This window comes from Diabrotica undecimpunctata, chromosome 9 (genome assembly GCF_040954645.1).
Source record: "Diabrotica undecimpunctata isolate CICGRU chromosome 9, icDiaUnde3, whole genome shotgun sequence".
Taxonomy (NCBI): Eukaryota; Metazoa; Arthropoda; class Insecta; order Coleoptera; family Chrysomelidae; genus Diabrotica; species Diabrotica undecimpunctata.
The window spans coordinates 50,195,376-50,210,730 of record NC_092811.1 but is presented as its reverse complement, the minus strand read 5'-3'; the positions used below and the strand labels follow the sequence as shown (position 1 = coordinate 50,210,730).

General features: G+C 34.4%; 1 protein-coding gene across 1 annotated transcript; it reads left to right on the top strand.

Moving 5' to 3' along the window:
- The first annotated feature begins 1,206 nt into the window (after positions 1-1,206).
- Positions 1,207-12,928, top strand: LOC140450691 (uncharacterized). Its single transcript, XM_072544359.1, has 2 exons — positions 1,207-1,317; positions 12,089-12,928. Exons 1-2 carry the CDS (start codon positions 1,207-1,209, stop codon positions 12,926-12,928), a joined length of 951 nt encoding a protein of 316 aa, XP_072400460.1.
- Positions 12,929-15,355: the final 2,427 nt, after the last annotated feature.

Sequence of the window (15,355 nt, the reverse complement as noted above, 5' to 3'; positions counted from 1 at the left end):
GATATTGTCCTCATTACTTTATTATAACCTTCAATTGAAAGCCAAAGTACAGAGTTGCATCTCTGAGGCAAGTAAATTACCTTTTTAGGTGAATCATTACAATTTTTCCTATATCTTATTATTGGTAAATTTAGATCATCAAGGATCAGTTGCGTATAACCAGGGCATTTATTTTTTTTTGTATATAATTAACTAAGTTGACTGTACATAATTGGTGGTGGGTATTTTAGGGTAAATTTAGATTGTATATATTGGATAGGGATTAAATTTTTGGTGAAAACTAAATATTTCAATTCATACTTGTATCCTTTTTTTGTATTTCAGCAAATAGCTTTACAAGATACCTTGGAAAGTTTATGTTAATACTTTCCTGGCGCCCACTCACATTTTGGAGCAACTTCTATAATCACTTTTATTTACCTTAGTTATATACCTATAGATTGTTTATTACCTTGTCATTCATTTTCTTATTCTACGGTCTCTATAGGGCATGCAAATTGGCTGAATCCTCCTTTGAGTGTCAAGTAGTCACTCTCCGGCACCTTCGGCTAGCCAGCTTTAAAGTATACGTTATTTTATACATTACCCCAAATACTTGTGTTTCATTACACACTTTTATTACATTGGCGACCTAAACCTGAAAGTCCAAAATTTTTTTTTTGTTACAAGATGGACTGGACGTACTGGCTAACGTGTTTTCCCGAACTGCTTTGAGATAAAACAAAAAATGAATTTTTTGAACAAACTGTTCCTCAGTATACGGATAGACAGTTTCTTCAGCATTTTATGTAAGTTAGGTACATGTGCTATTACTAAAGTATGAATATCAGTATTGTGACTGCAAGAGTTTGTTTTCGTATTAATTATCTAAAATATTGATATTAAACTAATTAGTCTACATTTTTTAGAGTTTCAAGACAAGTAGTCCAAACGTTAAAAGCGGACTTTGAACAGTCAGAATTTTATCCGAAGAAAGACAGTGGTTTTAAAAGGATAAACAGTGAAAAATGTCTCTTGGCTTTTTTATGGTTTACAAGTAACCAAGGTGCAACATTTAGAGATGTTGCAGATATATTTAATTTATCAATTAGCACACTACAAACATATGTCAATTCGGTTGTCTATTTTCTTTCACAATTATCCGAAAAAGTAATTGTGTGGCCATCCGCCCAAGAAGCAAGAATTATTGCAAGAAGCTTTGAGGAAATGGGTTTCGCTGGTGTTATTGGCTGCATCGATGGAACACACAATAAAATTGATACACCGCAAGAGGATCCTGATTCGTATTTTAATCGGAAGAAATTTCATTCCATTCAGGTAAGGTACTCACTCATTAATTCATATTACTTATGGTATATTTACATATTTGACTCTTATTGCATAATATTGATGATAGAAGTGAACATAAATTTTAAATGAATTCTAGATTATAATAGAGAATGGTAATTATGTGTGTTGACTACTTGCCGATTGTAATGGAAATAATAACATGTATTTCCTTCTTCAAACTTGCTATACCTCTGCAATGTCTCATTATATTTTATTTGATAAATTTGTTGATGATTACAGTATAACCAAAAGTCGAATTTTCTGTCAAAAACTCATAGAAATTTTTAGGGTTATATAGGTATACTTACACCACTAAATTTATCAAGTACAACGTAATAAAACTGCTATAAAATACTATTTTCTATGCTGTACTTTAAACAGTATTTTAGGAAAACCATTTTGTAATCATTTAAAATTTAATTTAAAAAAATCATATTAGCCAACTTTGTTACAAATTTATATACGCTTTAGTAATCAAGAAAGTTTACAATACCTAATGCATAATCTGAATATTTTACTTTCTATTAGACTGGTATCATCTTTATTTTAGTTTCCAAAATTAAATGTTTATTTTTTTAAAGATCATTTTCTAAAAACAAATATTATTTTTTTTATTTCAAACATAAATTGACATTCAATTAAGGATATCTCAAAATAAAGGATCCTTTATTAAAAGACTTGACACAAAAAAACAGCTTCAATAAGTTTCTAATGTCTATATTATATCCACACCCTTTTTTGAAGATGCAAATTGTATGTGACAACAATAGAAAAATCATTGACGTATTAATTGGATTTTCTGGCAGTGTGCACGATGCTAGAGTTTTTCGCAATAGTGATTTGGGTCAGAACTTAGCAGAGCGGTGTAAGGACTGGGTAATATTGGGAGATAGTGCGTATCCATGTCTGACAAACCTTCTAACACCTTATTGTTGAGAATGTAATACATTTATATTGTATATGCAGTATATATTGGTGTAAGTGGAACGCACCCATAGTATCATGGGTTGACATGACAGACAGTAATGTCAATAAAAATGAGTATCATGTAGGAGAAGTAGTAAGAAGCATGGATATATAGGCTTAAGTTAGGTTAGTTGAGTAGTATGTATGTTATAGGTAATAAAGCCTTAATATTAGTAGTAAAGTACGACTGTTTATTTTCTAAATCCACACCTTAACACTTATAAGAATAAAGGCAATTTGAGACAAGTTGAAAGAAACTACAATAAAAAACTTGGCCATTGTAGAGTCCTTATTGAGTACACCATAGGTCTCGTAAAGCAGAAATTTCGACAACTGTAGCACATCAAATCAAGAAATATTACTTTTATTTGTCATTTTATTAGGGCCTGTTGCGTGCTACATAATATTTGTATTGGCAGTGAAGTATTATTAGGTGAACAAGTGAACAGTGAAGATGATAATCAAGTTGATGATGTTATTATAGAAGGTGAACAGGATGATGTAGGACATAACTACAGAAATTATATTGCTTCACTATTATATGTTTAGTATGTAATAATGTAATTTAAATATAAATTTGACAATATATTAGGTGTTAAACAGTTCAAATTGTATTTCTTACAAATTTTTCAATTTCTCGTACATCCCTCCTTTGATAAAAAGATTTCACATCATTTTTAATTTCCCACAAAATGTCATTTCTTTTTGCATATGCTGGACTCTGCACCCTTTTTCGTTTTTATAATGTCTATGGTGTAGCGTTACTTTTTTTACAATTATTTGTTGGATGGTCATTTTTATCTTGTTCACTCATACGACTATGAGAAGGTTGTATGTTCTCAATTTCAGCAATTGTTATTTGATTATCAAGAAAAGGAACAGAAAGTTGTTGATCTTCACGGCTTTCAACTCTGCATTCTACGCTTGAACTGGAAGAAAGCAAAATGGTAGGGTATACATTTTTCTTTTACTCAAAAATATCATCCATCTCTTCTTGATACTCAAATACCTTTAGGTCCGTACCAGTTTGACTATTATTTGTTATTATTTTTTTGTATGTTATCATTTTTAAAAACAACGCGTTGTGCGAAATAAAAGTGTTAAACATTTTTACCAGTGTTTATTCCGATTTTTGAGGTAATAGTGAGAAATAAAATCCAAACTATACGTGAAAAATTGTATGAGGACATAAACTCTCTGCAGTGCAAAGAAAATTGGCAAAAAGTGACCTGTAAGTAAGTTTTAAAACATTTTATTGTATTCAAAACAAAACGACATTTAGAAATTCCAGTTCTTTTAATAACAGATAAGAAGACAAGTCTTGATCAAATTGAATGCGACGTTGCCGGTTATCCAAAAAGTTTCAAAAATCCAAGAAAGGAAATCCGCTAATTAATAATATTAACTAAATAAACAAAATTTAGAAGAAATAAAATATTTAATAAATTTAAATTTCATACTCAATTATTGCTTGAGAAGTTCTAGAGCTTCTGACGGGTTGACCGGAGAACTAGAACTTACCGCTTGCTATAATATAGAGTAAAAAATACATAAAAAAGAAATAAAAATGGATAGCGATGATGACTACACCTCAGAAGACAATAAAAAAAGAAGTCGAAAGGAAGATGATGAAGATATTTTCAACAAGAGCAAGAAACTTACCAGAACACCAACCAAACAACAGAAAGATGAAAACAAAATAGATCAGCTTTTAAAAATGATGCAAAATTTAACAGATCAAACAAAACATCTAACAACGGAGGTAAAAGGAATAAAAGAAGAACAACGAGAATATAGAAATGACCTCAGAGAATTAAAAAAAGAAATAAATGAATTCAAACAAAGTAACCAACAACTAAAAAAGGAAAATGATGAAATGAAGCAGGAACTAAAGATAGTGAAAATGAAGGTAGAACAGCTCGAGAAAGAGAGAAAGGCTAACAATGTTATTGTCCAGGGTCTACCGATGGATACAAATAACCCAAATGTAGTCAACGAGATTATGGCAAATTTCGTGGAAAAAGAATTAGGCATTAAAGTAGAAATAGAAGATGCTTATAAAATAGGCGACAAAACATGTCTTGTAAAACTAAAAAACAGAAATGAAAAAATTAAAATCATGAAGAACAAAAACAAACTAAGGGCATCAAAGCCAGAAATATACATCAATAACGATCTAACGCAAGAAGAGATGAAGATCCAACAAGAAATACGGAAAATTGCAAAATTTCAACAAGAAAAAGGTATGAACACCAGAGTAGGTTATCAAAAATTAAATATTGACGGGGCTATATGGAAATGGAACAAAGAGAAGAATGAACTGGAAAAGGCAAACCAAGACACGCCAAAAAACCGATAAAACAACAAATATCGTACACACAACAAAAAACGGAAACGAAAATGACAAAGGAAAAGGACATGAATAGATTAGATAAGATAAAACAGACGAGCAGGAAAAAATATAATAGAAAAATGAAAAAACGCGATGAACTAAAAATAAGTACGTGGAACATCAGAACAATGCTTGAACCAGGAAAAATGCAGGAGATTGTCTCAGAACTAGAAAGATACCAAATTGATATTGCAGTGATTCAAGAAATTAGATGGGCAGGTCAAGGAGAAATAAATAAAAAAAACTACACACTACAGTATTCGGGACATGGAAAACAAGGTCAATATGGAGTTGCTTTCATAATTATGGGAAAAATAAAAAATAACATTATGCAATTTAAACCAATAAATGAACGTATGGCTTACCTGAGAATTAACGCCAAACCATTTAATATATCAATCATAAACGTATATGCTCCAACTGAAAGTGCTGCTGCGGAGGAAAAAGACAAAATGTATGAGGAACTTGAACGAGAAATGGAGAATTTACCTAGAGAAGACACAATACTGGTAATGGGAGATTTTAACGCCCAAGTAGGTAAGGAAGACTACATTAACCAAGTAGCAGGTAAACACACATTACACGAAAAAACAAATGACAATGGTCAAAGATTATGTAACCTAGCAGCTAGTACCAATATGATTATCATTAGTACAAATTTCGAACATCCTAAATACCATAAAGTAACATGGATTTCCCCAGACCAAAAAACATGGTCCCAAATAGACCATATTCTGATTACAAGAAGGAAACAAACATCGGTTACGGACGTGAGAACTTACAGAGGCGCGCATGCAGACACAGATCATTTTATGGTGACTGCAAAGGTAAAACAAAAAGTCAAAAGAACTCTAAAAAACACGACAATGAAAGACAAATGGTACGTAGAAAAACTGAATGCTCCAGACATAAGGATTAAGTATGCTGATGACATGAACAAAAAACTAAAGGAACAGTGTAAATATACAAAGGATATAGAAACAGAATGGAGAAATTTAAAAAAATGTATAAATGAAACAGCGGATGTACACATAGGAATAAAAAGAAACAAAAAAAAACAAGAATGGTATAATGAAGAATGCCATAACATGCTAAAAAAGAAGATAGAAATTAGACAAATGTGGATAAGAACAAATAGACAGGATTATAGGGAAGAATACAATAGAATAAGGAATGAATGTAAGAAAAAAATAAGGAAAATTAAACGTGCCTGGTTAGATGATAAGATAAAAGAAATAGAAAAAGAAAGTAAGAACAGAAACACAAAAGCATTTTATAAGAAAATTAGCGAGCAAAACAAAACTTTTAAAGGAAAGATAAAAGGCATAAAAGATAAAAATGGAAAAGTATCAGAAAATGATGAAGAGTATAAAGAAATTTGGACTCACTATTTTAAAGAATTATTAACAGAGCAAGAAGATCAAGACCTAAATGAAAACGTAGAAGAAGAGACAATGATGTTAGGAAACCAGCTAGAAAGACCAACAAAAGAGGAAGTTGAGGAAATTATAAATAGCAGCCGTAATGGTAAATCTTCAGGATCAGACGGGATCAATATGGAACTTATAAAATATGGTGGTGAAGAATTAAAAGAAAAACTGTACAATTTAATAAAAGACATATGGGACGAAGAAAAAATGCCGGAAGAATGGAACAAAGGACAAATTATCACGATTCATAAAAAAGGAGACCAACAAATGTGTAATAACTACAGAGGACTGACGCTATTAAACACAGCATATAAAATTATGTCGACCTTAATACATCGAAGACTGACCAACGCTATGACGAATATCATAGGACATTATCAATGCGGATTTATTAAGGGAAAGTCTACAACAGATGCCATACATACAGTTAAACAAATTATGGAAAAAGCTCATGGATATAAAATAGAAATTGAACTGCTTTTTATAGATTTTCAGCAAGCATTTGATACAATAAAAAGATCAAAATTAATGGTAGCTCTGAAAGAAATGGGAATACAAAACAAATTAAGACGATTAATAAAAATGACAATGAGTAGAACTGTAGTGAGTATAAAAACTCAAGTAGGAGACACAGAAGAATTTGTCATAAATAAAGGGGTTAGACAAGGAGATTCGTTATCAGCAACCCTGTTTAATCTTGCCCTGGAATACATCGTCAGGAAAATAAACAAAGGTACCCTTAGAACTAGAGAAGGACAAATAATAGCATACGCTGACGATATTGTGCTAATAACAAAAAATAGAAAAACAATGGAAAAAATGTTAAATGAAATGGTAACAGAAGGAAAAATAATGGGATTAAAAATAAACCAAGAAAAAACAAAAATAATGAGATTTGATAAAAACTTCGAAAACAAAAAGGTTAGACTAGGCGAATACATTTTTGAAGAAGTCGAAAAATTTAAGTACTTGGGAATATTAATAACAAACAATGGAGAAAGAGAAACAGAAATCAAAGAAAGGATTATTACAGCAAATAAGACCTTCCATGCAAATAAGAAATTACTAAAAAATAAACTATTGAGTAAGAAATCGAAAATGAAGGTATACAAAACAATAATTCGACCGACGATGATGTATGCAGCCGAAACCCTCAGCATGACAAAAAAACAAGAGGAAAACCTTAGAATACAAGAAAGAAAAATACTAAGAGCAATACTGGGACCAATAAAAATAAATGAAAATGAATTTAGACAAAGAACGAACCTTGAGCTACTGGAAGAAATTAAGGAAGATGTAGTGTGTAAAATAAAACAACAAAGAGCAAAATGGCTAGGACACGTATGGAGATCAGGATCAACTACGACGATATTCTCAATATTGGAATGGACACCAGCTGGCAAAAGAAGACGTGGAAGACCAAGATCTACATGGTTACAAGAAGTTGTAAATGATCTCAACAAGGCGGGCATACGACAGTGGAAAGGAAAAACCAGAGATAGGACACAATGGAGAAAAATAACTGAGAAAATTAAATAAGGAACATGAGGACTGATCTACCTCAAAACATAGATCTAGAGAGCGTAAGCGGCGTAACCCCTAAAGGGGTGTTTAGCCACATATATATATATATATATATATATATATATTTTTTTTTTGTAACTCCTTTCTAATACTTTGAATTGATTTTCACATTTATTAGGAGCAATTGTTATTTTAAATTCATTGGAAAGATCTCGAGCAATGACCTCCCAAAGTTTTTTAATATTTTTTATTTCATAAGAACCTACTCTGTCTACTATATCTACTATATCTACTATATTTTTTTATAAAATTCCAGTAAGTTTAGGATCTTCTCTCGAGTAAAAAAATTATATGTCTTGACTTCGCTGCCTTTATCAATAAAACCGACAAATTCGCTAATATCTAGTTCTAAAAAAACATTCAACATTATGCCTTTGCCACCGTAAAACTGCATCTTCTTACCTTGATTTTCCATGTTTAAATTATTTAATTGAAATAATTCCTATAATAATAATTAATTTGCAATTTGCTAAACTTTTAGCAATTTTTTAGGTTGTCATACAACATACCACAGAACATAAAATATTTCGAACACGTCATTTACCAGTCACAAACTGCTGTTTATGGCATTTAATTGCCGCTATACATGTTCGCGTTTTGGCAAAATGCTAATAGTTCTAGGATAATTTTAAAATGATTTATAAATCTATACTACTACGTAAGTCGTCGGCGCAGTTTCAAAACTGTTTGGTGACGGTACAGATTTTAGAACCCGAAAATAACTATTATACACGCAAATAAACATATTAAATGTTAATGCTGACGTCCATGCATTTTTAGGTAAAATAGGTCACGATAATCACAGATTAACACATTGTATTCAAATAAGCAAAATCCAAGTTTTTTTTTTATTTAAACAAATATAGCCGCATCAACCACTAAGGATTATTAGCGGGGGGACATACACAAACAGTAAGATACATATTGTTACATAAAAAAAATATTTTTTATAATCTGGTATATAGTTTAATCATTTTAAGATAACTTTATAAATACTGTAAATTTGACGTTAGTATACTTTTTAAATTATCACTAAGGGCACACGCGATTCTTTCGTTCTGGTACTCTGGACACTCAACAATTATATGTTTCACTGACAACTGAGTGTTGCACTTGGTACACATCGGAGCAGCCTCCTGGTTGAAGATATGCTTGTGTGTAAGGAAAGTATGTCCTATTCGGAGTCAGTTGATAATGACTTGGAATGTCACATTTTGGTGCTTAAAATGGGTCTCTTCTAGGCATATGACTAAAGGAAGATATTCGTGTATAATAAGCTTAATGGATTCTATATGTGTAAAATAACCGTTGGGGTTCCACTGTAATTTGAATGTGCTGGCCATTAACTCTTTATGTGTTAACTATTTATTGTTGAGAACTTGATTCTTAGTCAGTTTCGTCAGTAGAAGAGGGACTGTTGAGAAGCAGTTTCTTGTTCAATCTGGTGATATTGTTTTTTAAAGTTTTATTTTGTATTTGAGATTATATAAAGTTTAAAATTTCTTTTATTTCTTGGCTTTCATGCATATTGAATAATTTTTAACAATGCGTTCAGGATGTTTTGAGTGAAGGGAATTTGCCAGAATTCCCTTATATTTCATGAAAAGTAAGTGTAAAGGAAGGGTTTCTATTTTCAATTTTTTCTTTAATTGGATTTAGAATAATTGGAATATCTTCTTGGGTTTTAGGCTTTTTCTTAGGTTTTTGAGTATCGGGAGAAGGTAGGTCATTTTCAAGAATTTCAGGAGAGGATATTTGTCTTTTAGTTGCAGGAGTAATTTCAGTGGTTTTTCTATCGCTTTCAATTACTAAGGAATTATCTTGGAATATTTTTAGTTAATTCAAAATTTGTAATTCATTGTTTGTTTGTGAGGAAGTGGTTTGGTCCTTTGTAGCTGATGCGTGATTTTGTATGGTATTGGTTTCGTGGTTGATCTTGTAGCTAATTATATTTTTCATTGGTAGAGTTATGTATATTCACGTGGTGGTCAGTTTCCATTTGATTAATTGACTTGCTTGATGATGATAAAGAAGGACAGTCAGAATCGTGATGTCCGACAATCTTGCATCTGGAGCAGTTTAAACCATCTATGGAAATGTATAGTCGATATGATGTATTGTCGAATGAGATTAGAAATAAGTCAGGAATTGATGCATTTTCTAAAGGACTTATGAACATTTGCCTCCTAAAGCTGAGTACGTGGCTGTATTCTGAGTCTTGCATGCCTACTCGTAGAAACGTCATTTTGGAGGCGGATTTTATACCCATAGTTTTTAAGTGCTCTTCAATTATGCTATTAGGCATAGTAGGACATACATTAGATATGATGAGTCTTTGGGCAGGGGTTATAAGTCTTCTTACTTCAATCTGGTTACCATCAATATTTATATATTTGTGGGAGCTAAGAAATTGATCAACTACATATTTAGAGGAGAGGTAGATGCAGATGCGCTTGTTTGCTATTTTGGATGCCCAAACAACATTTTTGGGCTGTACTATTGATCCAACAGCTTTTACATATTCGAAAACATTTATTCCTTATATGGTTGAAAGTATAATACCTTGGTCTTTTAAAGGATATTTGAAACTGTTTAATGCATTGGAGTAAGATATATGTGACGTAGTGGGTATATTTCGTGAGGTAGCTGATTCCTGTTCATCCATCTTCCCGCTGAGAATTTACGTACATTGGCAGAGAGGATCTGAAGCCGGACCTGGCCACTTAATAAAATTGAACAGCAGCCTAGCCTAATTACTTGTTAGAAGCAAGAACCAGCAAAAAGTTGTTGTCGATAATCGATAAGTTGAATTGAAATCGATAAAATATTTTGCCTTTTAAACTTCTGATTTTAAGAGGCTACATCAGCGCGTCATTAAGACAGAAAACGCGTTCCAAGATTACAGCTTTAATTTTGAATATTTTGTCGAGATATTTGGTACACATATACGTGATATAGTAAAGAATGGCGGTACGGAGCCCAATTTGAGAAATTTGTTAGTTTGTGGAAATTACTCTATAACGAAATAAAATATTACAAAAACGAGTCCGTACCGCCATTAAGAAAAACAAAAAAATACACTTTCTTCAAATAAACTTTTTTATCCCATGCCTAGATTTTGTGACACATTGGAATTACTAAAATCACCTAAAATCAATGATCTATAACAAGAAATCGAACTTAACTGAGTGAGTTGGCAACATAGAGAATTAGTCAGCGCTATCACATTTGCACACCTGCGTCTGTTTTCTGTGTAAGTGATAGCACGATTCTGCTATGTTATCTGTATCGATATCTGTTCAGCCAGATATTGGAATATTATTTTTAATGTGGATTATGGATATTATTTTCTAAGATATTGAAATTCGTTATTGTTGATTCATAGTGAAGTAGTGTTTGTTTAAAATGAATTTATTATATTTGTGTAATAGAACTAGGTTGTTGGACTATTTGAAAAAATAGATTATTATTAATTGTGCGTTTTATAGCTATATTTTAGTAAAAATATTTCAAATTCTAATGCGAGTATACAGGGTGTTTCAAAAAGGTATTGAATAAATTAAATCACGCATTCCGGGGACAAAAATAAATTGATTGAATCCAACTTACCTTAGTACAAAAATGTACACAAAAAAGTTACAGCCCTTTGAAGTTACAAAATAAAAATTGTTTTTTTTTTTGCATTATCTCCTAAACTACTTGACATTTTGTAATAAAAATGGACACGTTACTTTCTTGTTCTGAAAGCATTTTTCATAAAAAAGAAACAACAAAATCTAAGGGCACAGAAAAATTTTAAGGGGGTGTGCAGCCCTAAATCCCTCAAAACTTTTGAGTACGTTCAAATCAAATGAATTTTGTGGCATCATTAGTTTAACACATTATTTTTAAATTTTTTTGCCTCGCTATCACTTTTTTCAAAAAACAGTTTTGATTGAGTTACGGACCTTTTCATTAACCTTTAAACAATTACGTGCAACTAAATGAATGGCTTAAATAAATTAACAAGTACAAAAAATGTTTATAACCTCTATAAATATGATATTAAATAAATGTTCAAAATGACCCCCATTTTCTTTGTTATACACATTTGTTATCGTTTTAATAAGGAAAACCGAATGCGCTGACAAACCATATTTTTCTGACGAAATTGATTTGCAGCTTCAATAATTCTAACCCTCAATTGTTATTCGTCCTCTATTGTTACAGAATACACTTTCTCTTTCATAAACCCCTAAAAGCAAAAGTCCATGGAATTAAGATCTGGACTTCTAGGTGGCCAAGAAATAGGTGCGTCACGACCTCTTCCAATCCACCGACCAGGATACTGCCTGCAAAGGTATTCCCGGACTTCATTACTGTAACGCGGTGGAGCGCTATCTTGTAGAAACAAGAACCAGAAGAAGCAACAAAGAAAGTAAGTGAGGCCATACTTAAATGTGCAAAAGAGTGCATACCGCGAGGTCAAATTAAAGGGTATAAGACTTTCTGGTCCCCAACGCTATCCAAATTGAAAGCTGCCAGAAATAAAGCCAGAGGAAAAGCTGAAAAATCCAGGCAAATGAACGATTGTATAGAGCTTCGAAAGAGGCAAGCGGTCCTAACTCAAGCCATTAAGTCAGGTAAAAGAGAAGCTTTCAAATCCTTTCTTGCTAAGCTCGATTTCCGAAAAGACGGCGTCAAAGCGCACAGGTTCGTTACTACGCTAAACAATGATGGAAACAAGCAACAGCAAATGCCAATGAGAGGCATGGCTAGAGAACTCACTACACATGCCGATATAGCAAACGAACTTTGTAAGCACTACACTAAAGTGAGTAATATTAAAATAAATAAGAGGGAGAGAGCAAGACTATTGCGTTATCCCCTTCCCCGGCGGATGAGCAAAAGTATAAACGACATCTGTTCAGAAGATTTCTCGATGTTGGAGCTGGAAGCGGCTCTCTCTGACACAAAAACGAAAAAGGCAGCAGGGATTGACGAGTTGTACCTAGAAATGCTTAAATATCTGGGAGCCGCAGCCAAAGGCACCATTCTGAATTTGATTAACCTAACATGGAATTCAAGAGTCCCAAGTCAGTGGAGGAAGAGTGAGGTCATACCCACCTTAAAGAAAGGAAAAGACCCGAGCCTGACTGATAGCTACCGGCCAATATCCCTCACAAGCTCCTTATGCAAAGTAGCCGAAAAAATGGTTCTGGGCAGACTAAACCGAGCCTTAACCTGAACTGATTGACGACGCTCAAGCTGGCTTCAGGAAACACAGGAACACCATGGACCATGTAGTCGATTTTGCCCAAAAAGTCAAGGATGCTTTCCACCGTAAGATGTCAACAGTAGCAGTGCTAGTAGACCTCAAAGCTGCATACGACACAGTATGGAGAGGTTTGCTGTTACACAAGATAGCGAAGTCCGGAGTTGACGGCAAACTATTCAATTGGATAAAATCCTTTCTCGGGGAAAGGTATCAGAGAGTCAAATTTCACAACCACTGTTCCAAATTCAGACTGCAAAGACAAGGGCTGCCACAAGGACCTGTCATCAGCTGTCAATTGTTCAATTTAATGATAAACGATGTGCTCGAAATGATTAGAAAGACACCTGGTGTGGAAGCCCTCCTGTGTGCTGATGACCTCCTAATATGGGCATCAAGTAGCAGTCTGAGAGCGCTCGAGGGAGTAATGAACCAGGCTCTGAAAAATCTAGAAAAATGGGCGGATAAAAACTGCCTAACAGTCAGTACAAGCAAAACCGTATATCAAGTACTTTGCCTTTCAACAAAACAGACTGCTGTCAAGCTGACGTATAAAGGAGTTGATCTGGAAAGACAGGACGTAACAAAATACTTGGGGGTGTACATAGATAAGAAAATGACGTGGAAACCTCAAATCGACAACATTACAGAGAAAGCCACAAAGAGATGTCGACTGCTCAAACGTCTCACAGCAACAAAGTGGGGCGCCACGCAAGATGTCCTGGTAGCAACATACAAAACCTATGTCCGGCCGATATTAGAATATGGGAGTGAAGCTACAATAACTGCGAGTACAAACACCACCTCCAAGCTTGAAGTCGCCCAGAACACTGCCCTTCGCGTCATCACCGGTGCTCCAAAATCAACACCGATTACATCAATGGAAGCCCAGACCGGTATTGAACCAATACAATGCCGCAGAGAGCAACACGCGTTAACCTTCTAGGAAAGGCAAAGACGAATACTTCCACAAAAATGGGACGAATATAGACAAGCAGCCTCACGTCTTAAAACACAAACCACTCCGCTTACAGTAGCAAACCAAATCATGGAAAAATACCACATTGTCCTGTCGGAAGCCGCCCCCTTCCCAGCGCAAACCACACTGGCCCGCTGTCTACCAAACACAGAATTACTGCTTGAAAACCATAACGACCCGAAGCACTTATCGTCAGACATTGCCCTAAGGAAACCGCCCTAGAGACGATACACACCAAGTACCCAGCACATGAGTGGATCCACATATACTGCGATGGATCCTCGATGCCGGACTCGGGAAGAACAGGAGCAGGATACGTCTCAACGTTCTTCAAAGGCTCTATAGCTGTGGGTGCCCCTCTCACCAACTACGACGGCGAAATTGCTGACTGTGCCAAAACAATATCTTGCCGCGTCCAACTATCGAACTTGATGGAAAAAGGGTGGCTGATTACTCTACAATGGATCCCTAGTCATGTCGGTGTTGAAGGAAATGAAGCGGCGGATGAACTTGCAAAAGAAGGCACTACTCTTCCACAGCCCCCTAGCTTCCAATCGTACACATCAGCAAAGTCCACCATTAGAAGAGGAATCAAAGCGAAGATAAAAGAGCAGCAAATACAAGCCGGTGCTGGAAAATCTTGGGCCCACCTAATAGAGTCACCAATCCCTCGCAACTTGCCGAGACCCATTAGTGTAGCCGTGTTCAGAACAACTACGGGGCATGACTACCTGGCCTCCCATCTACATCGCATCGGCGTCCGCGAAAATGACAACTGTCCACTATGTGATCAGCCCCAGATGGATGCTGCTCACCTTCCAGAGTGCCCAGCCCTGAAAACAGACCCGCCCGAGGAGGATGAAGATCGCCTACGAGAAACGGCTCGTCTATACTGGTCAGCGCGCCACCAAATGGCTAACATGCCAAGGGTGGGCGTTGGCTAGTAAGTAAGTAAGTAAGTAAGCTATCTTGTAGAAACCACATATTTTGCCTTATTGCAATATTCAATTTTTCCAAATACTCTTGTAAATCTTTTGCCAAGAACTGCAAATAATTATCATCATTTAAATTGTTGGGAAGAAATATTGGGCCTATTAGATTGTTATCCACAATTCCTGCCCAAACATTACCTTTGAAAGTCCTTTGGTGATGAGTCGTTTGTTATTCCATTTCTACTAAAGGTAGCCTCGTTGGTAAACAAAATATTTCTAATAAAATTAACATTTGGAGTGTTTTCCATTAACAACTAATCGCAAAATCCAATCCTTTTAGGATAATCTTCAACCAATAACTCTTGAACCGTTGTTAAGTGATAGGGTTTAAGCAGCTGATCCCTTAAACACCCACATCCAAACCCTTATGTGAGGAACATTTAGTTGAGCAGCTATTACCCTTGTACTTGTTCCAGGAACTTCTTTGGT

What these genes read in the sequence shown, in the direction of transcription:
- LOC140450691 (XM_072544359.1), top strand. Translation starts at nt 1,207, where the DNA reads ATGGGTTTCGCTGGTGTTATTGGCTGCATCGATGGAACACACAATAAA. An exon ending in AGAAATTTCATTCCATTCAG is followed by an intron (nt 1,318 to 12,088) that starts GTAAGGTACTCA and finishes GCTATCTTGTAG; the next exon opens with AAACAAGAACCAGAAGAAGC.